Consider the following 22,518-nt stretch of genomic DNA (forward strand, 5'->3'; position numbering starts at 1 on the left):
GGTCTCTGCATCAGCTAGAGTATTCGCTTTCCCTGGGATATGACTTGTGGTTAACCACATGTTATTGTCAAGGAACCACTCTCAGAGCGTACGGGTTAAATCATTTCGCTTTCTGGAATGGCTCGTGCCCATTTTACCTAAATCTGACACAGCAGTCATATTATCAATTCGCACAAGTGCATGCTTTCCTGATAACTCTTTATGAAACGCCTTAAGAGAAAACAACACTGCAAGCATTTCAAGATAACTGATGTGATTAGAAGCCTCTTCTGGAGTCCAAGGTCCCCCAATCTTTGCATTATTGAACACTCCTCCCCAGCCCTCTTTACTTGCGTTGCGTCTGTGTATAAAGTGGCCTCTGGCTGAGGAGGGCTTATAGGATTGTTTAATGACCTCGCTGAGTTTATCCACCCCTGCAAATCACTGCGAGACAACTCAGACAGTTGCATAAATGCATCAAAGTTACCCTTGTTTAGGCCCAAGGCCTCAGTTTTGTCCATGTCCAGTGACCTAAAATACAAAGGCCCTAGCCTTGCTGCTGGAAAATTTGATACGACGAACCCAAGGGTTGATGCCACCTCTCTTACTGTAGGGTGCGGACACTCCAGCAGCCCTTGACAGGTATGAATGATCTTTTCGGTCTTCTCAGAGGTTGGATAAACTTTCATTGTGATTGAGTCAATGATAAACCCCATAAAGATGATACGATGTTGTGGAAAAAAGGACGATTTTTCAGGGTGGACAGTAAACCTAAGGGAATCAAATAATCTGACAGTATCCCAAACATTTCTCTCACAGTCATCATAGTCATCACCCTGGAGATATGAGTCATCGATACGGCTTGCTGAAAGGTGTCCCAGCTGTCCCAGATGTGAATATACTGGTTTTAATAATTTAGTAAACTTCCTGGGACAAAATGCCAATCCATTTGGAAAGCAAACATATACAGTTTTCCACGCCACTGAAACTTCGGGTATTTTTGGTCTGCAGTGTGTTATGGAGAGCGCCCATATTTTTCTAGAGTGCGTTGCGTTACGTAATTAATAAAAATAGAACGAAGAAGTTTCTAGAACATTTAGTCATGATGACTAAGCGAGAACTTTAAAGTGCACCTACACCCAAAAAATTTATTTCGCTTAACGAAGTAAGCTTATTTTTTTGAGTATTTCTGCGCAAAAATTTTTTTATTTGCTCAAATCTTCAATTTTCTATGCCCGGTCAAAATACGGAAAATCGGCCGCCATCTTGCCCCACGACCGAGTTTAAAGAGGAATGGCTCTAGTGGGTAATGTGACGTCAAATCGAGAACACGAAAGTCTGCTTTTCACACATTTTCACTTGTTTGGGAAGGTTGTAGTTGATAATTGTCCGAAAATATGCCGACTAAGTGTGTTGTAGAAGGATGTGGCAACGTGTGAAATTTGCAAGAGGGTATCGCGCTCCATACAATCTTCATACAACACACCTAGTCGGCATATTTCGGACGATATCGACGACAATCTTCCCAAACAAGTGAAAATGTGTGAGATGCAGACTTTCGTGTTCTCGATTTGACGTCACATTACCCGCTAGAGCCATTCTTCTTTAAACTCGGTCGTGGGGCAAGATGGCGGCCGATTTTCCGTATTTTGACTGGGCATAGAAAATTGAAGATTTGAGCAAATAAAAAAATTTTTGCGCAGAAATACTCAAAAAAATAAGCTTACTTCGTTAAGCGAAAAAAATTTTTTGGGTGTAGGTGCACTTTAAGGAGAACCTTCTAGAACCGTGACTCAGCATATTTTTGTTATGATGTAATCATAGTGTAATGTTTCTAAAAATAGCAATATTACAGATCTCTAGAACATTCTAGAACTTTTCTGAAAGATATATAAGGAGTCACGCTAGCTTAAAGAGGAAGGCCTTTTAGCGAGCTATAACTGCTGTTGCGAAGAGCCCAGAGGAGCGAGAGCCGGACAGAGTTGTTTACTGGAATTAAAAGCCGTGTGGAAGGCTACGTGAGAGAAAGAATTACGGACGTCCACATTTTGTTAAAGATTTTCAAGAGAACCGTGAGTTGTGCGGTAGTACACTGAGATTTAAGTGATATTATTTGTAAAGGGCTCTAAGTTATAAGGATACTGATTGTATTAGTATTTATATCGCTCCGTAGCTAAGTGAAAAAGATAGTTATTGTACTGGTTGTCGATATCGCTTCGTAGTTATTACGTCAGTCAATAAAGTAGTTGAGTTGTACGAGTTATATCTTTCTGGCGGTTTGGAAAATACCGTAACAAGTGGCACTAGGCACAGAATAATATGCATCCTTTAAATCTATGGATGCCATAAAGCACCCAGGTTTTACCATTAATTTTGTAAAACAGTATTAAGTGAGTCCATTTTAAAAGGGTGATATTGTACATGAGTGTTTAAACACTTGATATTTAAAATTACTTTGAAAGAACCATCCTTTTTGGCCCTAGTGTAAATAAGAGAGATATATTCCCCTTTTTCGTGACTACTTGGGGTAATAACACCCTTAGCAAGGAGTTCAACTATTTCAGTATCAATGACATGTTGTTTGTCCAAATCAAGGATTTCTACTTCTTGGGGACTACTCTCTACTCTTTGATGTGGAGTCCTGGTAAATTCGATTGGCTGGCCTAGTGTCATTTGCAATATCTCATTTTTAGTCTTCTTAGTTCTTGCTGAATGTCTTTCAGCTAAAATTTTCTGCAGCTCCTGTTCCGATAAATTCGGGAAACGGGCCTGTTGTGTTTCGTTTTCGTAGTGCTTGTTGGCTTGACTACTTGGGGGAAGGTCGAAAGCCAAAGAAAAGTTTGGTTGGTCTTCGATTTACCAATATCGCTTTCCGGAACTCACACGACGGAAATTTTACAGCTATTTTGAAACCGTCTGCACACGTCATTTTATTGAGCACGGTGACTAAAATGTACTACCACTTGGAACTTAATGCATAACCTAGCATACAATCCTTAAACGTTGGGGTTAGAAATAAATTAAGTGCTGACAACTGGCTTAATTCAGTATCACTGATCTATTTGCTGCCTGCTTTCCATGGATAACATTCTACTTGTGCAAAAAAAAAAAAAAAAGAAATACACGTTCCACATACGTTTTAAAATCTTATTACCACTCTTGTAACATTATACATCGTATAGTTTTTGGAAACTGTTCATAGCTAGATTTAACCTGTGCTCAGGAGTTAAATCCTGCAAATTCTAACTTCCTTGGAGTCATGAACTCTTTAACAACTTCTTCTGTGACTAGTTTCCTTCTCTCTTGATGTTCTGCAACCAGGGGCTGCAAAACTGAAATGAGTTCCTTCTTGATTTCCCCTGACAACATCTTTCCAGTAGAATAATCCTGAATAAATAGCAAGTGACCAGTGTAAGGAAACTACAAGGCCATTCCAATAAATTTGCAAAACAAATGCAGCAAGCAGCAAAATAAAAAGGTTCGTCTTTATGTCCTTAACCCCTGACCCCTCAACCTTGATTAACACACAACTTCTAAAACACCATAGTCTTTGCACATTTACCTCTTTTATTTGGGCAAGTTTTTCATCATCCTCAAGGAAGAAAGTGAGATACTGATAAGCAATATCTACTGTTATATCTCCACCATATTTCCTGTGATCTTCCACTGTATCACAACCACCAGAAAAAGCATACTTATTAACCTGAATAACAACAAGAATTCTGTGTAAGTTGTACTTAAGAACTTTTATTTTCTGACCCTTGTAATGCACTTGTTACAACACAACTAATATTTGACTACTACTGGTACATACAATGATCTTTTCAAGACAGATTCCCTAATTAATAGGAGATGAGGGAAACAAATTATGGGACTTGCTCTGTGTCTAACATTTTCTCAGAGAAATAGCAAAAGGAAACTCCTAAAAAGGGGTACAAAGAGGGGAGATATCTACTTAACTTTAGATTTTTCAGCCACTAATTTATTGTTAAGTGACTGACAGACTCAGTCAAATACTAAGTTCAAATTAATCAGATTATTTGACTCGTGCAATCCTGACCGACTTCAACACCTTTATATACTTTGGCTAAAGTCACTGTGATAACTTAAACGCCTCAGGTGTAACAAAGATCAGCACCACTGCTGTAATATAAAATCATACCTTCTTTTTAATCTGAGCTGGGGAATCAGTGAGGAAGATGGAAGAAGTTGGATCACTGGAGCTCATTTTTGTTTTTGCACCTTGCAGAGCAGGAAAGAACGTGGAAAATATCAGAGATGGTTTTGGGCAACCCAGCCGTGGAGCAACATCACGAGTCATCCTGAAGTAAGGATCCTACCCATTAGGAAGCCAAAAAGCAAAAAAAAAAAAAAAAAAAAAACCACAAGTAGCATTCAGTAAAGACTGGGTAAATCACATTACTTCATATTACACACAACTATATGTATGTGTACCAACGCAAAGGAGTTAGTACAAGTTAAAACTCCTCCCTTAACCCCACTGAAAAATACCATTGCAAATGCTTCACAATGAAAGGATACACATAGCAAACATAACACTACAACACCCTCTATTTGAGAGGATGGTCTTAATTCAATTACTACAAGCATTACCTGGTCAATTGCACAAGGAATAAGACATGGGATATCTTTTCTGCTTCCAAATGTGTGAGGGAAAGAGTGGCTAAATGATGGAGCTGCTTGAATGGCAGGAAAAGCTATTTTACCTGAAATGAAGTTATTAGAAATAAATCTGTGTCTAAACATCTGAAACTCAGTGTAAATGAACATGAGCCTGGATGGAAAACAACGGTTCAACGCACAAACAAAAGTCAAACATTCATATAAATGTCATATAGTCAAATGGACTCCCTATGTTTCAAGAAAGATTAATCAAAAGTGAGAAAAGCTAGATGAAATTAATATAACAATACCAAAAGCTATTAAGTTATTATGTAAAAATAATGCCAAAAAATTGAGAAGAGGCATCTTGAGACATACCTATACAAGAACTCTCATCAAATCCAAAGATTGCTTTAACTTGGTTGTAAGTTACACACCTTTGTATTTTAATAATGTTCTTGTAAAACTCAGAGCTACTCCTAACAGTTGGTGAGAGAAAAATCTATAATTAAAACATTTTGTCACACACATCCTTCATGAGAATCCTCACAAAATAATACGCAATGTTCAGTAATAGTATAACAATTACTACATTATTACTATAACTTTATCAATAGAGCAAGCTTTGGCTTTTAAAAGCAAAAAGGAACTGGTTTAGAAGTGCAGGTGCATGTACATGTTACATGTAGTTTACTTCTTACCCTATGTAATCAATGTCAGAGAAGATAAAAGTCTTCTTCACATCAAAGCCAACAGCTATGATATCTTTAGCATTTTCGTAAGCCAGTCTGTGAGTTTCTTCACAATCTATGTCCTTCAGAAAAAACTTTTCATCGTCTGTTAGTTGAATTACCAGAGGCACATTGAAAGCATCTTGAAGATATCTGAAGTAGAACCAAAATCCCTGTTACACATTAAGCCCAAATTCAAGTTTTTCAACACATGAGCACACCTTGTGCTTCCTTTACCTTCCTTGTTTGCTGTGATATTTTTCCTAGAAATCCTTTACCTTCCTCGCCAATGAGTTCAGTCAGTTATTCAGTTGGTAGTGAACCAGAAGGAAAATTGTCATTCAGTCTTGGGTCCAAATCCTCAGGGGCACAGTAATTATATCCCAGGTTCACTTTTAAGTTTATAACATTTCTTGTTCCCATGAAACTGGTTTTTATAATAATTAACTAATATGTAACAATTTGTCCAAACCTGTTTGCACAGATTTAATAAATCAAAGAGGGTGCAAGGAAAAGACCGATTTGCTTCTTAAAGATTGCCGTATTCTTGTGTACCCTTGTGAAACAGGTTTCCGCAAAAGTCAAGAAACCACCCCCTTCAGGTTGAATGAATTATCCATAGTGACTTACTTTGTGAAGATAAACGGAATCAGATGTCCCATGTGCATGGCTTCTGAAGATGGGCCTCTTCCAGTATATAAGTAAAAAGGCTTTCCCTTTTCATACATATCCAGGACATAGTCAAGATCCCTTGAACAAGTTTAAGGTAATAATTAATAATTTGTAGAATTGCTAAATTACAAGTAATTTGCCTTAATTATAGGTAATTTTCCAAAATAAGCTGATAACATGTTATAGGGGAATCAAAACAGTACATCAACTTTGTCTCATTGGTGAAACCCTTCAGGCTAACCTTAGCCAACTAAGATTAAGCCTGAGAAGCAGTTAACAGGGACCGTTAAATTAAACACCTACTTTGAAGGCCACAAAGAACATCACCAGATGACAACCCTTACAAAATACAACCAATACACTTACAAATGGATCTCCTCATTGATTACTTTTAGTGATACAATTTATCAAAAGCCTTAAGATAATAACAAGTCCCACTTTACCTGTGTGAAAAGAAGACACCCCTTCTTAACAAATGATGTGGTGCTTTTTCCGTTAATTTCTCTATCTTTTCCTTGTGTTTTTCTTCCAATTTAGAACAACCAAACTGCCCTGTTGATTAATTAAACAATCATTTTGATGGAACAAACAAATTTTCATTACTTTAACACAGAAAGGGAAATTAAGTTGCTTCACCCTAGCTATAAAGGTGTATTCACCGAATCAAAATATGGCGTCCAATTTGAATTACCATTGTTTTTGATTTACTAGCCTCGTCTTCACGTGGAAAACACAAAAGGATTATCACATGTGTGAGAGGCTAGTAAGTCCAGAACAATGGCAATTCAAATTGGATGCCATATTTCGATTTGGTGTATAGTGCTGGAAGTACCTCTATATCATACTTGGGTGTGTTTTGGGTGTGTAAGTACCAAGTCTCCAATTTAAGGTCCTGTTCTAGAAATAATTTCCTCTCAAATCTATTCATTTTCAAAACAAGTAAATTTTGTAGCTGCTGAAAGCGCTTTTGTCCTCCTCCTACAATATGTCTCGAAAATGGTTTTTAACTATGTACAAAATCAAGACCTCATTGGCCGGTACAATGATACGAGAATACGAATAATGGCGAGGAAGTCCAACCTTTGGCCTAGTCTGACTATTGTTATGCATGATGAAAGGAAGAATATCGTACTGATCCTTGTTTACCATTAATAACTTATTTTCCTCTCTTTCAACTAATACTGATCGAATATTCTTAAGTCAGCTAGACAATATAATAACGTTAACATAAGTCACGTGATTGAGTATTCAGCTGATCATAGATCGATGGAAGTTAGCACGCCGATTATACGCTTGGAATATATCACTGAGGAAATAAAGCTATCAAAAAAAATATGACAATATAAAGTAAATCGATACGAGAAAGTGAACTCACTGATAAGCTTGTCGTAGTCGATTCCCTTGTTATCCGCTGCAACAACCTTCTCCATGGTCACAATTTGTTCTGTTTCTCCATCCGCTACGTTTTCTTTGTTACTTTCCTCGTTTGAGGCCGCCATGCTTAATGATATGTTCCTTACACACTTAAAATTTGTAAAATATTTACCGAACTTTCCTATCTTTACAAGAAATTGAAGCAACATAAACTATCGGTGTAAAAATAAATAAATTTCTTGGAACATTTCCATAATCCTCTTCTTCTTACATCGCTAATGAGCCCACGAATAACAATCTTTACGTGTATGCTGTACTGAATTGACACCTTGTCCAACCTAAAAGTAACTCATGGTCCCTTGGGGAAGAAATAGAGAAGACCCTGGTAACGAGGGCGGTTCAGGGCTACTGAGGGGTTTCTCAGGAAACTTAGGAAAATGAGAACTGGGAATACGTTTCCCAGCCAAAGTGGAGTGGGTTGGACACATCCACGATTTTACGATCCTGTCAAAAAGAATTCATTAAATACCTACAAATAAATCTTTGCTTTATTCTTTTATAATTTTGATTTCAATTATTTACAACACTTCTAGTATAAAAATAACTTTACTCCTCAAACAATACCCAATTTAAAAGTATGATTATACCCTTTTTTGGACAAATTCATTATACTAACACTTCTTTGTGCAGGAAAGGAAGGGCCCTAAAAGAGTACCCCTTCCACATATTCATTTGATCACTCCAAATCAGGGTGGCATTTCAAAGGCATGATTAATGTTGCGTTCATGATGGGTGCTATCAAAAGATAGGGAAATGTGAAATTGGGGATGCCATCATTCAGGTAGGGGCTGACGACATAAACTCTTACTTTACATTTTACTTCACGAGTGCCTGGTAGGCAATTTCTCTTTTCCATAATTAAACATTGTTGGGCAGAGGGGTGACAAATATAAGTTGAAATATCAACCAAAGGCATTACAAAAGACTAGAAGAAATTTTAAGGTTATCAGCAAAGAAAACTGATATCAAGATCTTGGGAAAAAAATGAAAATGATCAGGACATTTTCCCACCAAAATGACTTTTGCAATACATTGAATATCAATAGCTACAAGCTACTTTTGAAAAATGCTTTGTGATGACTCAGAGACCAAAACATGTGGTTTCATCAGAATAAGCACAAGACATTTTTAAGGGTGAGTATTCATTCTAATAAAAGGTCAACTTCTTTCATCCCACAATATCAGAAAAACTTCAGTGTATCCTACAACATCACTTAACAAAAGAGAATATGCACACAAAGTTGTATACTTTCTAAATACTGGAGATGCATTATTTTGCAACTAGATTTTATTTGATCTGAGATATTTTTGCATATGTTCTCACAAAAGAAATGTTTCAGTTTAACAAAGTCTAACACGAGAGTCTGTTCTAAGTTCTTACTTTGTCTATATCCATAGCAAAATCTGTAATTTTATGGGACAAGTATGTGGCCAAAAAAAAAGTTTTTTTTTTCAATAATAGTTAGCAACATGGTGTGCACAAATTTCATAGAGCAAAATGTCAGCAAATTGCTAATGGGGATTAGTCTCAAAACTCTGGAAATATCCTAGGTTTGAATCACTATTGATAAATTCAAAGTGTGATCACGTCAATTCTGCAAGCGCGCTTGAAAGTTAAACAGTCTTCCCTGATGACAGCTTTTTTGTTTTAAATATCTAGTAGGTGTTGAAATCCACTCTTTCAATTCTTGCTCCCTCATGATATCTTTGAGGTTTAGGAGGTAAACTTTACCATGTCATGAATCTAAAAAGCAACAAAAGAATTCAAAGGGATCATTAGATAGGAATTAATGTCAATGAATTATTTTTAACTATTGGTTCAAAAATAAAATTCCTCCGACAGCAAAATGAAATACTGGCACCTATGTGTAAAGGGAAAAACTCTTTAATAGGTTTCCACATCAATGAAAAAGCAGCCATCCTTGGGATTTATTTTGACTTTCAATTTTCTTAAGAGAGGGCTAAAGAGGTTCTTTTGAGTCATGTGGAGTCAAGATGGCCTATTTTGCAGACTGCTCTATATATTGACGGGCTCTTAAAACGTAACGTTCTTCACCTGAGAGATTTCAACATAAGGGCTCCATTAGTAATCACCTGTTTAGAGGCAGCAACATTAAGCGGTGATTCACCCTCATAGTTTGTTAGGCTTGGATCAGAACCAGCAGCCAATAACAAAGCTACCACAGATTCCATACCCCGCCCTGCAGCAATATGAAGAGGTGTCACTTCACCAAATGTCATAGCATCTGGGTCTGCATGGCACTGGTACAGAAGGCAGTTGATCATGGACAGATTACCTGCCTCGACTGCATGATGAAGTGGGGAGCGTCCACTCTTACCATCCTGCAAAGAAAGATGTTGAAAAACATGTTAGACTACAACTTTTATCCTTCAAATAAGCCAGTTCCTTGGTACTTCCACCCTAGGTCGTGACAAATGCAAAAATTTGCTCTCATTTGAAGATTAGCACCTAAGCACAGTCTAAGAACAGGAGCCAAGATGAATGCACCATGGGCCAACTTGTAGGGATCTAGCACTCTCACTACAGCACCAATATTGTTCCCAAGGATTTAAAACAAACAAAACTACCATGACTGTAGATGTAACTCACCTGAACGTTAACATTAGCCCCAAGAGACACCAGATAAGAAGCAATTTGAACATTGCTTGAAAACACAGCCTTGTGTAAAGCAGTATATCCTGGGGGGGAAAATTCAAAGTGTTTAACACAAAAATTTTCTACTTCCATATTAAGAAAATACCAGGAAATGAAACCTTAAGCTTGAGTTTCTTCTGATCAAATCCCCATTAAGATGAACAGACAACTTTAATAGGAGGTAACCCTGGCAAATTGACAAGTTTAATGTAAACAATGGGAAAAAGAAAACAATTCACAAAAACGAAACTTCACACTTGCATTTTTTCTTTTCCGCCTAGTTGGGGGAACCCCCGCTAACACAATCAACCGGTTATGCTTCCACAGCACATTTTAGTTTCCCTTTCGAACAACTAGGGAAACCCCCGTGCAATTGGAGTCATCAACAGAAACCAAAACGTGGGCGAAACGCACGAAAAGGACTCCTGCGCAATTTTACATGAGAGAGTCAAATAAGGCTTGACTAAAATGGACGATCAATATTCTTTTCCTCTTACCATCAAAGTCTCGCTCGTGAAGCATGTTATATACTTTCTCTTTGGTCTCGTCACCCCATCGTTTATCGTGCAGGGGTCTTACGATCTCCTTTACGCAGTCAATATCTCCTTGTTCGCAAGCTAAGTGTAAAGCTGTTCTCCCATGGCGATCGGGAATATTTAGCCAAGCTCCGGCTTCCAGAAGTCTGCGGATTGCGGCGGGCTGTCGGGTGATTGTCGCTAAGTGAAGAGGCGTCTGAGACAGAAAAAGTTGTATAAATAACACGCAAATATATTTAACCGAGAAGAATAAAGATCATTAAATTTTCAAACTACTGATTTTCCTCGAAAACGCTTATCAAACTCTGAGGAAGCCTAGAAGAAATGCGCCAAACATGCTGTGGTTTTGCTTTGTTTTGTTTACCTGTTTTAGATCATTGGGAATGTCGAGGCATTCTCTACACGGTGCAACTGAGATTATCGCATCTGTTTCCATTGGTTTCATGTTAATAATCGACAAATGAAGAGCTCTGAAAGCAAAAAAGAGAATGACGATGAAATCCTGTTGATGCATGTTAAGAATTTCAGACTATTACATACATCCACCATTTCGGGGAAAGGAACATCTACGAGATTGATATATGACGATATTTTTTAAACGAAAACATGGGAAGTGTTTTACAGTTGTTTTAAACGTTAGTTTAGAAAACAGTGTTTCATCCATAACAATTTCACAAAATTCAGCCTTTTCTTCGTTGATTCAAGTGAAATCCAATACCTCTCCACGCCAGCGTTCTAGAGGAAACAGTTCGTTGTACATATAATAACGCAACTGAGAAAAATTTGGTGGGTTTTACATTAAAGATGTCTTCTTCTCCGACAAATTAGTATAAGGGACAAAACAACGATAAAATTGCCTGTTTCGATCCTTAGTACCTTGGGGATCGAGAAGAAAGCAAAGCAATTAATCTGAAGGCAAAGGTCATTAGACATGCATCTCTACAACACGTACATAATCTGAAGTTTGCAGAGAACGAATAAATTGGAGAAGAAATATTTCGTTTGGAAACTTACGTATCACCATCGTCGTCTTGAAGATATAACTGCTTTCTAACGGGGTCCTGAGCTAATAGATATCTCACGTCGTTAGTGTGAGCATAGTTTAGATAAAGTTCTTCGTTTTTCAAAAGCGACGAATCTTGTGATTCCGAGGAAGGGTGTCGTGTATCCGTATCAGGGTCCTCGATCGACAAATTTTCGGTCCTTTCTTCTACGCTATGCAAGCTGGTTACTTCATTGTTTCTTTCTATGCTTCGAGAGCGCAATTCTTCGTCGTCACCAAATCCAGAGTCACACTGAAAGCTGGCGCTAACGGACTTTCCATCAGCTCGAGGAATGGATAACATTTTCTGTTGTAACAGAGCGGTTGGCATCGCTCCGCGCGGAATGAGCTTTCGTTGCCCACTTGTGGTTGAATCCATCTTACTGAACACAGATTTCTTACGATACGCAAACAGTTTACAGTTCTCTAAGAAACAAATTAATACAAAATAAAACTGGGCTATGGAATGCTTTACACACACTCTCACTCTCCTTCGTGTTAGAGGGTACCAGCAATGGCGGATGATGTTTTATATATCTTTGCTTCTCAGCAAAGGGAAATTTCCCTTTGCTGTCACATGTCTTACACTAACCAATGATCAAGCGATCCCGGGAATATTTCACCAATCAAAACGCTTCATTTCGGGGAGTTTTGGGACTTCACTGGGGTCCCCCGGGCGACCTTGAAAATCGTGCAGGAATGCAAAGGTGTCAGCTGATCTGCGCATAAACAATGAATTATTAATTAGGGGATTCCCCCGAAAAACGGACTTTCGCATTGCGACGTGTAATTGTACCTTGTTGACGTTAGAATATCGCGTCAATAGCAATAAACTATCGTAAATGAATTTCTGGAATATATTTGCTTTGAAGTTTTTTTTCTCGAGTTCCCGTCGTTACGAGCAGTTATTTTTGGCCAATATTTGACGAAAAGTAAGCAAATGAATAGAACCGCACCGACACCATTTAAGGACACGTCTCGGCAGGTATTTTTTAGAGGTTGCGAGAGGGAAAAAAATTCCCTGCCTGGTAAGCAAAAACTATGTTTTCCTAGCCTCAGCAAATCTTTATTTTACTCTTTTTACTTTATTTCAAAACTGAATTCATCGTTAAAATTAAACGTATAAATTTATTTGCTCGGGAATTCTTTCCACAACTTTATTGGTTGGTTATTTGCCCGTAATGGTCACATGTCATGAAAGCGTGTGGGTCACATGGGATGAAAGCGTGTTAGTCACAGATAAACCGAGTGTAAATTCTGTAATATGCAATTTCCATATCCTTCTATTTGAGACAATCTTTTCTTAAAAATTCATTTTTATTTGTTTGAAATAGAGATTAGTTGTTACTTATTCTTATAATTTTCCTTCTGAGATTGATACAGTAAGTAGATAGCTACTCTCAGCTACTTCGGTGCAAGAACATCCCCCCACCCTCCTCCCCCCCTTGATGTACCGACGAAGGTTCTTGTTGATATAGTGGGGTCATTGATGATCTTGACGCAACATCAGTACAGTAAAAAACTTTTGAAGTCTAGCTATGCTCCGTGCCAAACGATGAGAGTGCGAAAGTTCAAGGGCCGTTGTTTTGCTTCCAATCACCTTGGTCGACCGCTATTTTCCAGAATGAAGTTTCATTTTACAGCAGCGAGCTAAATCTGTTGAATTCTTGGATATGAAAACTAAAAGATAATTTCCCCGGCTAAGTACGTCATTAGGCAATGAAAACTGAAAGTCTGCAAGGGACCCGAAGGACATTATCAACATGAAATGGCCCTTTGGAACCTTCGCTGGCGAAGAATCTGAAGGCAACTTTGGAGACTTTTGAGTCTTTCCCTCTGAAATGAGTGAACACGGACTAAAATGGAAATTTCATATGACTTTCCAACCGGCTGTGCAATTATTCAGCACCACTGCGTACGTAACCTTGCAAACGAGGCTATTTTCACATCGCTGAAGGTAAATTCACCCTTTCAAAACTGAAAAGGCCGGAGCACGTATACGTGTGGCAGCAAGATGAAAACCTCGATGGAAACTGGCGAATTCAGGCTGAAGCATCTTAAACTCTCCTATGTGTCAATATCAACCGGCTGTCCTGCCTCGACTGCTTTAAACAGGAATAAAAATGAATGCTGAACGAATGACAAGTCTCGCCTGGGAAAACCCCTTCATGCAACCAAAACGTGATGGGAGTGCCCGTATTATAATCAGTTATAAAAGGATTCGACCCCTATGACATCTTCTCGTTTTCCGTTTCTAACTAGGATTAGATTTGACAGATCTTATTATGTTTCGCAGAAACAGTCGTTGGCACAGTTCCCTTGTGAGTCTCTTGTGGCAATAGCACTCATTCTAGAACTTCCTACCTCGAAAGCGAGTGACATAAAGAAGTACCCACATAAAAGGTTGACAGGGACGTGCGATAAAATCAGACGGGACACATTGAAAGTGTCCTAAACCCCAAAAATTATCTTTAGCGGAAAAATTACGCTAAGGGACTGAGATTTTTCCCCCACCCTACACCCTCACGTGTAATTCCGATATTTGTGGCTTCTTATATAGGCGTGTTTAACAGTCTAATGAAGGAAACTAACCGCCATCATCTAACATGATACCGCTTACACCCGCTAAAAACATTCGTCTTTAAGTATCTAAGGAAATATGGAAACGGCCTGTTTCGTTCTTAAGCGAGAGTTAAGAATTAGTAACACCTCCTGGCTAAAACTCAATTTTTTAATTATTCCCCAGAATTTTGCTATATCATCATTATTATCATGATCGCTGTAACTGGGAGGAGGGGGAGAAGGTGATGTCAGGGGTGGTTTGTGGAGGTTTCAGGGGCGTTGCAGTTACTTAACTCCTCTTCCCACAAAAATTAGAAGGTGCATCCCTGAAATAAGTTAACATTCTTCTCTGATATGACCATGGTTGGCAAAATCTGCTATCTGCGCTTTTAGACCTTTCCCACCACAATGAGGATAAGACTTAACGGGTAATAAGACAAACCAGGAGCCTATTAATGGGCTCCTGACGTAGAAAAGGGCAGGAAGGGCGACCAAAAATGGCAATCAGTACAGAAACAAAGATGAACCACAACAGGATTTTTCAATCTAAGACTTCCAAAAACTATATTCCTTCCAAGAAAAATTTAACTGATCTTTAACAGAACCCAGTATGTCATTTTATTTTATCACTTAATCAATGAATGACATGCTATGAGAACACCACACAGACTAGCCCTGTATGTATCACAATAGAAATGTTCAAGGGCCTTTGAGATTTTCAGGTGTAAGTTGAATGTCACTTCAAATAGGCATATAATAACTTGCAAACTACTTGCAAATGCTAACATTCTCCAAGAAAGAAAACTTGTCCCTCCCTTCTCATCCATGTTCAAAAAGACATACAAAAAGACAAACCAAAAGAGATTGTCATATTTTTAGCAGCCAGGGAGCCTTTTGTGCTCTGTATTTACAGTATAAACTACTTTAGCAGGATTTCAAAATTGTATGGGCTTCTTTAAAAACACCTTGACTAGTGATGCTCTTAGGATACTTGCCATAAAGGGGGAAAAGGTTCACATAGGAAATGCAATATCTCATTATTAACTACCTAGCATGTGAAATTAGTTTGAAGTAATTTTGGAACATTCTGAACTAAATAACATGTGCACTTTTCTTTGTAATAGGTAAAAAGATTTTGAGCATAATATTTGACATCTTTTTTAAACGTTTTTCAAGTATTACAGCTACAATAAACAAAATACTTGCAAATGCTAACATTCTCCAAGAAAGAAAACTTGTCCCTCCCTTCTCATCCATGTTCTGCACAAGGTGTAATTCCTTTTTGTGTAACATAGCAGCCTTACGTCTTTGCATGAGATGGGCAGATTGTAAATGATCCTTTTGAGGCTTTTGCAGTTGTTTCCCTTTCAGTGCAATAACATTAACTAAGTTATCATTGATGTACACCTCTCTATTCTTGCTTTGGACAGAATTTTCATATGATTTCTTGGTCTCCAAAAGAATGTTGTTCTGGACTAGTTTTTGTGGAGAGTACAGCACCCAGCGCAAGTACACACCCAGTAAGCCCACTGCAACACCAGTAAGATGAGAAAAACAACCATCTAAAAAACAAACAATCCAAAAATCAAACAACAACAAAAAGAAAAAAAAAACTGAGAGGAACATAATCATTGGATGCTCTTAAAAGACTGTTACAGTAATAGCCAATAATTGGTACAATCTGAAGGTGATTTCAAAGATCCTCTGAACCCTTTGCACCCTGACATCAGTAGGCATATTCTCCATACTGTTCTCTGTACATGTCCTAGGGTGTATAACAAGGAGAATTTGTTTCACAATAAAGAGCTTCTGTGTTGCTGATCATTTCCTTTATTCTTGTGTGATTTGGGGTAATTAATTACTGTAAGGAGAAATTAGATGGTAGTCACCCTTAAGAGGTCAAAGGGTTGATTTGTCAAAGAAACAATAGTCTGAAAGTGTTTGTATCAATCAACATGTACATTATTCAAACAAATGTTGTGCGTTTTCTTAGTGACTAAGTTGTAAAGGACACAAATGTGTATTTTCAATAACAAATTGTTATATTTTAAGGTCATTTATTTTCACTGCTAATGATGTCTGCAAAAAGTGGATTCAAATTTGAACCAATCCTTATGCAAAACTGTTCAAGTTACCTCTAAGTTCCTTCTCTACCAACAATGACCGCATTGTCCTCATACTTAAAGGCTTTCTGAAAAGAAACCAAATTTAGTAATAGTAAGCTATCCAGTCTCAAGAGACAGGATTTCCATTAGTCTGTTCTCCAAACAGTGCTTTTCATTTTATGGCAATCCAGAAAAAAGTTCTGTGAAGAAGCTCCTAAAAATATCATTACCTGAAAGTTTTGTTAAAAGACTTATGAACAAGTATCACAGAGTTCCAAGCATGTTAAATTGCCACAATTTGTTTTCTAACTTGATCGTTGTCTACTTTCATGACCAGTCCTCTATGACTACTAATGGATGGCTTGAACTCATGTAAGAATTTCTTTAACGCATCTAGTGTGAATTACCTTCGTAACTGTGAGTACTCATACTCAAGGCTCTTCTTGAAATTCCCAAATGGAGATATGTTACTTTCCTCTGAACCACCATTCATGTCGGTATACCCCTCAGAGTTACTTTGCCTATTTGCTTGTTTATTTAATTCGCCCTCGGAAAACTGCTCAGTTTCATCCTCGTCTAGATCCCTTTTCATCTGACCAAAACATCCATCTTGCCTCTGCCAACTGAGAATCTTCTTCAGCCATTCAGCCGAAAGAAAATCACCGTAACCCATAGAACCACACACCATGGCTTGTTCCATGAACAAGTCCCTATGATAATTATTCTTTTCTAATGTTCTTTTCTGCTCAATTGCCAACATCTCAGGGTACATGTTTGAACAGATTCGATTGTAAATTCCCTCTAGCCCTCCTTTTATGTTGGATTGTTCAAGACGTTTCAGTAATACTGGTGTACAACCTACGATTGGAAACACTGTTTTTATAGTCATACTCTACAAAAACTGGGAAATAATTTTGAGGCACCTGAAATAGAGGTGAAGTGTACATAACATCTCATGATCTGTTGAATGGTGACACTCATCTTAACACTTACTTGCATGAGCATGAAAGAGGGGCCTGAGACAGAGCTGAATAATGAAATGCTACGTCAGAGGGCATGCGGTCAACAATGCGGGCTCAAAAGTCCTCGGTCTAAAATTTAGCGAAATTAGTAGAAAATAATAAGGGCTGACTTTTAAAACCTAGGAACTCTGTTTTCATCGAAGGCACTTTCCTATTTCCAGAGGTTTTAAGGAGAAAATTAATTTTTGAAAATTTTTAGGGGGTGTACCGAGTTTTTGAAGGTTGTTCTGTAAAAGAATAGCGGCAAGGAAAACGACACCTCGAAGCAACAGAATAGGCGGATTCATGCTGATGTCATTGTTTACATTTTTGCTCATTTGCATACGGCTTTGCGTAAGGAAGGAAGCATGTTACAAATTGACTTCAGGCAGCTAAAGAGCTAGAGAACCTTACTACATGGTGAAATTTTTAGCTCTTTGGGTGTAATATTCAAGGAGAAATAGCCCATCAAAAACTGCAAAATTTCTGGGTGGCAAAAGTGCTAATGAGCTCATACATTCTATGTAAAATTTTGAGTTTTTAAACCCGTGTTGCACAAAAAGTATTCAATGCATCAGGCTCATATTCATTGGCCGAGTTAATCGTACTTTGACCTTTCGATATTCAGAACTGATTTATTTTTAGCTCCATCAGAAACTGAATTGCTTATGCTAATGAGGCAAATATTGTAAACAAGGATTCCCCTATAGGAAATCAAGCATGCAAACAACTCAAAGTCTGTGTTTCTGCTGCAAAACCTAACGCATGCGTATACGTTATTCAGCTCTGTCGGGGTCTGAAGGGTGAATGGAGCCAGGAAATGCATTCAGGTGTAGCAGGTAATAAGGAAAACCCTGTGCGAGGTATTAAATCACCCATTAACACTGCTGCTAGTGTGTAAAAAATACCTTTCAATCATAGATAACAAGTATCAAACTGGTTTTGTTGCAATGAAATATGAAATGAATAAGATTAGGGAAGGTATGAAGATGGAAGAGTGTAAGAAATACTGCCAGACACAAAAGTTTCAAAATTTGCTGCAGTCCTATAATGGCATGCTCACATAGTTGAAGCAAAAAATATGCCAGGTCTACTAAAACCTAGATGTCATGTGCAATGTTATTAGCCAACCTTAAGGGTGCTGATCAGTACAAGCTGTAATGCAACCTGGCCTAAATTAAATCTTCACCATTTTCTCCTTCTTCCAGCTATCTTTTTCAACCTACCTTGAACTTCTCCCAGCTGAAAAAACAGAGCTTGATGTGTCAAGGCATAGCCCTGTGTTCCATCTGCACTTATCAGTTCCCAACACTTGTCAGAGATTTGACATGGTTGATTACCATCCGATCCTGTACCAGTCAATCCACTCATACACTGATCACTGGTACTCTCGTCAAAGTTAATAGCAGTCCTTCTAATCTCTGAATTATATTCTTTTTTCATCAGCTTTTTGTTTGTGAATGGTTTAAAGTTCAACCATGGATCTGCAACTTGTTTCCTAAATTTCTCAAAGTATTCAGGTGCTGTGCGTTGCAAATATGGCAGAGCAAGACCAGCTATTTGAGATGCTTTATTGTATAGGTCTTTCACTCGATTCAGCACATTGTCCTCAACTCTTAGTTGGCCATCCTGCACATCCTTAATAATTGATAGGAGAGCTCCTGGGAACAAGATAAACAAAACATAGCACCGCCCCCTGGTTAGCTCAATTGGTAGAGCACCGGACTGTTGTGCGGGAGGTCGAGGGTTCGAGCCCCAGCTGGACCAACACTCAGGGTCTTAAAATAACTAAGGAGAATGTGCTACCTTTCTATAATGTCAAGAAATGGATAGATATTCTAGTCTTCTCAGATAAGGACGAATAAACCATAGGCCCCATCTCCTGCAGGGTTCGGGGTAGGAGATGTTAAATTCCCATGCATGAGATTGCTGTGTGGTGGATGTCCTTCCCTGGGATAGGATGGGTGGGTATATCTGCCAAGATGGGCTGTATTGCCCTTTGCAGATTAAAACATTATAGATAGAACATTTGGAAATTGAGATGCAACATTTTAACAGCCAGTAACACAGTCAAGTATGGCCAACCTCCCCTCCCCACCAAGATCTCCATTATATCAGTTTCCTTGACTGTCTCCTATATATTTCTACTAATATGCAATTTCTAAGAATTAGGGGTTTTGATTTGAGGAACAAATATTAACTTACAATGTATTGACCACTTTCATAAATGGCTGCCAGATTAATATTCTTTTGTTTAATTTAAATTAGCCTTTCTGGCCTCGTTCTCCAGTTCAAAATTCAAAAGAGTACATTATCTCAAGCGAGGCTAGTGAGGCTAATTTGAATTTAAACAAAAGAATATCAATCTGGCAGCCATTTATGAAAGTGGTGTATGATAACCACAAGTTTTGGATGTTCAATAATTGTTCTCTAAAGTGGAGTTATGCCAGGTAACAATACTAAAATCATTAAACTTATGATCAAACTCAATTCAATCACCAAGGTTAACATGGTTGAGGCATCAATTCACTGTTCATGATACTTAGCATGCAAAACAAAAAAAAAAAAAGTAAAAAGCTTTATTGTGTCAATGTATTTAGTTTTCACAACTAATTGGGGACACAAAATAAAATTTTAAAATTATTATTTTACAAATAAAAATAAATAACAATAATGTGTGAACTGTATGATAAAAAACAATAGGTATATAAAAGGTACTCTCTAAGAATTGCAAAGGTTACAGCAGTTATTGCTGTTGTTTAAGAGTGACATTAGATCTTTTTTCCTACATGTAAATGTTCTTTTTGAAAGATTCAATATTCGAGGAGTCTTTCAATTTATTATCTAATTTCGACCAAATATGAGGTCCTTGATATTTAAGTGAATGCTTTCCATAGTTAAAAGAATGCATTTACAAGATAAGAATCACAATGCATTTGTTTATCATTTGAGAATTACCAATCATAATTCATGAATTAAAGAGGTGGCCATGTTCAATAAATTGACTTCCTTTTCAAGCCCAGAGAAAACAATAAACATTATGGTAAGTATGGATGGTGGGAGTCTGTTTTAGAGAAAATTGTATATCATATGTAAAGATTGTCTAGCAGAGCAAACATTTGTGGGAATTTAAATTCATAAACAGGTGCCATGGTAAAACTCCAGCTAAACTTTCACATAGAAAAATCATATATAATTATATAAAATTAATATTTAATTAATAAATTTGTGAGATACAAAAGCTCAAACTGAGATGTTCTGTGGTGTTTATCATAATGAAATTTTTAATAACACTTTCAAATAAATTGTAATTTTTTAATATGGGAGAAGTTGGCATTGACAGCCCCACAGCAACTGGTAATCTTTTAAATTGGGCTAAATCATAACAAAAAATGAAATCTTCTTTTCAGCTCATGAATAGCTCATTGTTGAAACAATGCAAACATACCTGATACCGTAATGTATCATTTATCCATGATAAAAAAAAAAATGAGTGTTTAAAATTGCCTTCAAGTTTCTTCAGTAGAACAAAGGTGAGAGTGAATTTGGCCATCAAATTGCAGTATCTTATAAGACAACTATTCAAGAATTAATCAAAGGTAGTATATTATGTAAATATGCAACACTCTGGGGTAGACTCAGCTGCAGCATTACCCCTCTCAATTCATTCGCTGTAACTAGACTATACTTTACCACCTGTACAAACTTTGCTTTTCCCGATGACTAAAAATCAAGTTTTTAAATAGAAAAAAAAAAATCATATCTGATTACTTTATCTGAACAAATGAATTTTTTTATCCACATATTTCGCCATTATTTTGTTTTAATTGCGATAAAGAAACAAATATATACACTGATAGAAATGTTTCGCTATTTATCAATTTTCGACCTTTTCCCAATTGATGTCCGGGTAACGGACTAATTGCTTTCCTTCGTTTTTTGGATGCGTTACATAGAATAGTGTGTAAAATGGTTTTCTAGGTTTTCCACGATGAAATCGAATTGGCGATCGCGAACGTCATCAAAATGTTAACGTAAATGTTCTTTTGAATCGATATCTAATAAAGGTCTTTTGCAATCAATATTATCTAAATTCTTGTAATCGCAGTTCAGAGTAGGCCAGCACTAAATAATAAAACTAAGTTAATACACAATGAATTAAACAAGCATTCACTCATTTTCTGCTAATAAGATGGAACGATATCACGCGCTAATATTCGTAAAACAAAATATTTGAAGTGGGGCTGCCTTTAGCGATATACAGTACTTTGTCCTGTAATTCTGAGATACAAATTTTTATTATGATTACTTAATTGATACCAAGTAAAACTACATCTATAGGGAAATCTAGGGAAAACCAGCAACATAATTCAATTACATAATCGTTGGTAAAAAGGCCAATAAACCTAAATAGAACTTATTTGTTCGATGTTTGCATTCGGCTCACCTTCCGCTACTCGAAGGCCAAAGATTCCATCCAAATTGATACTCTTGTATTCTCGTTCATAAAAGTCTAGTACTCTGTCTAAAGCAGAGATGACTTCTTCCGTCATAGCATCGTTTCTCTGATCAAAAGGAAGCACCGATCCGCAAAACGATAGAAACAATATCGTCGAAGGTAAAAATCTCAAGTCAACGATCATGGTCGATTTTTCAGTGATCCAGCACACCCGCGCACCACCCAAGCTCTTCAAATCCTCATTACAATCCCAAATGACAAAAAGTGGCTAGACGACACTATTTAAATTCTGTTGCATTAAACATTCAAATAGCCGTTGATAGGTGCCTGAGGGGTTAACTACCCTCCCAATCTGATAACCTCGCATTGTTGCAATGTGAATAACTTAAATATTGTTCCTCATGCCCAGATCTCCTCTAAAAATAATCCGTAAAGTAACCAATAAAATCGCGCCAAATTTATGGCTGGGTTATAATTAGTAAATAAACTCCTTCGGGAGGCTGGTATGTCGACTGATAATGTCCGCGGCTGAGAGATTGTCCGCGGCTGAGAGATTGTCCGAAAAATGAATATTTGGCCGAGAGGCGAAGCTTCGTGGGCAACTATGAAATTTTCAGGACAATCTCTCAACCGCGGACATTATCAGCAGACATACCAGCAAGCCAGAACGGGGTTTATTTATTTTATGACCCTGCCATTAATTTTCACATCGCAATTG

General features: G+C 37.5%; 3 protein-coding genes and 1 long non-coding RNA gene across 5 annotated transcripts; 1 reads left to right on the forward strand and 3 right to left on the reverse strand.

Moving 5' to 3' along the window:
- Positions 1 to 1,022: 1,022 nt before the first annotated feature.
- LOC148729196 (uncharacterized) lies at positions 1,023 to 2,244 on the forward strand. Its single transcript, XR_015988844.1, has 2 exons — positions 1,023 to 1,106; positions 1,751 to 2,244. It is a non-coding gene; the product is annotated as an uncharacterized LOC148729196 (long non-coding RNA).
- A 637-nt stretch (positions 2,245 to 2,881) lies between these two features.
- LOC111336836 (tryptophan--tRNA ligase, cytoplasmic) lies at positions 2,882 to 7,674 on the reverse strand. Its single transcript, XM_022943001.2, has 9 exons — positions 7,381 to 7,674; positions 6,449 to 6,557; positions 5,964 to 6,083; positions 5,304 to 5,486; positions 4,981 to 5,081; positions 4,594 to 4,706; positions 4,142 to 4,315; positions 3,542 to 3,682; positions 2,882 to 3,366 (listed from the first exon to the last, which is right to left on the reverse strand). Exons 1-9 carry the CDS (start codon positions 7,586 to 7,588, stop codon positions 3,199 to 3,201), a joined length of 1,317 nt encoding a protein of 438 aa, XP_022798736.2. The 5' UTR covers positions 7,589 to 7,674; the 3' UTR covers positions 2,882 to 3,198.
- Positions 7,675 to 7,905: 231 nt separating this feature from the next.
- Positions 7,906 to 12,204, reverse strand: LOC111336823 (nuclear factor NF-kappa-B p105 subunit). 2 transcript variants are annotated; one of them, XM_022942986.2, is made up of 6 exons: positions 11,646 to 12,204; positions 10,996 to 11,101; positions 10,593 to 10,827; positions 10,051 to 10,139; positions 9,534 to 9,782; positions 7,906 to 9,183 (listed from the first exon to the last, which is right to left on the reverse strand). In XM_022942986.2, exons 1-6 carry the CDS (start codon positions 12,050 to 12,052, stop codon positions 9,154 to 9,156), a joined length of 1,116 nt encoding a protein of 371 aa, XP_022798721.2. In that variant the 5' UTR covers positions 12,053 to 12,204; the 3' UTR covers positions 7,906 to 9,153. The 2 variants fall into 2 exon arrangements, with proteins under 2 accessions (XP_022798721.2, XP_022798720.2); XM_022942985.2 differs by having other exon boundaries at positions 9,496 to 9,782; positions 11,646 to 12,169.
- Positions 12,205 to 14,829: 2,625 nt separating this feature from the next.
- LOC111336830 (UPF0764 protein C16orf89 homolog) lies at positions 14,830 to 22,164 on the reverse strand. The gene is made up of 5 exons (XM_022942994.2): positions 21,789 to 22,164; positions 18,568 to 19,002; positions 16,748 to 17,198; positions 16,371 to 16,426; positions 14,830 to 15,797 (listed from the first exon to the last, which is right to left on the reverse strand). Exons 1-5 carry the CDS (start codon positions 21,982 to 21,984, stop codon positions 15,328 to 15,330), a joined length of 1,608 nt encoding a protein of 535 aa, XP_022798729.2. The 5' UTR covers positions 21,985 to 22,164; the 3' UTR covers positions 14,830 to 15,327.
- Between the last annotated feature and the right edge of the window lie 354 nt (positions 22,165 to 22,518).

Source organism: Stylophora pistillata, chromosome 6, assembly GCF_964205215.1.
Source record: "Stylophora pistillata chromosome 6, jaStyPist1.2, whole genome shotgun sequence".
Lineage (NCBI taxonomy): Eukaryota > Metazoa > Cnidaria > Anthozoa > Scleractinia > Pocilloporidae > Stylophora > Stylophora pistillata.

What these genes read in the sequence shown, in the direction of transcription:
- LOC111336836 (XM_022943001.2), bottom strand. Translation starts at nt 7,588, where the DNA reads ATGTTGCTTCAATTTCTTGTAAAGATAGGAAAGTTCGGTAAATATTTT. An exon ending in GGTGTCTTCTTTTCACACAG is followed by an intron (nt 6,084 to 6,448) that starts GTAAAGTGGGAC and finishes AACTTGTTCAAG; the next exon opens with GGATCTTGACTATGTCCTGG. An exon ending in CAGCTCAGATTAAAAAGAAG is followed by an intron (nt 3,683 to 4,141) that starts GTATGATTTTAT and finishes GTTGTTATTCAG; the next exon opens with GTTAATAAGTATGCTTTTTC.
- LOC111336823 (XM_022942985.2), bottom strand. Translation starts at nt 12,052, where the DNA reads ATGGATTCAACCACAAGTGGGCAACGAAAGCTCATTCCGCGCGGAGCG. An exon ending in TTCCCAATGATCTAAAACAG is followed by an intron (nt 10,828 to 10,995) that starts GTAAACAAAACA and finishes TTTCTGTCTCAG; the next exon opens with ACGCCTCTTCACTTAGCGAC. An exon ending in TCACGAGCGAGACTTTGATG is followed by an intron (nt 10,140 to 10,592) that starts GTAAGAGGAAAA and finishes TTTCCCCCCCAG; the next exon opens with GATATACTGCTTTACACAAG.
- LOC111336830 (XM_022942994.2), bottom strand. Translation starts at nt 21,984, where the DNA reads ATGATCGTTGACTTGAGATTTTTACCTTCGACGATATTGTTTCTATCG. An exon ending in TCAGCTGGGAGAAGTTCAAG is followed by an intron (nt 17,199 to 18,567) that starts GTAGGTTGAAAA and finishes TTCCAATCGTAG; the next exon opens with GTTGTACACCAGTATTACTG. An exon ending in GGTAGAGAAGGAACTTAGAG is followed by an intron (nt 15,798 to 16,370) that starts GTAACTTGAACA and finishes TTTGTTTTTTAG; the next exon opens with ATGGTTGTTTTTCTCATCTT.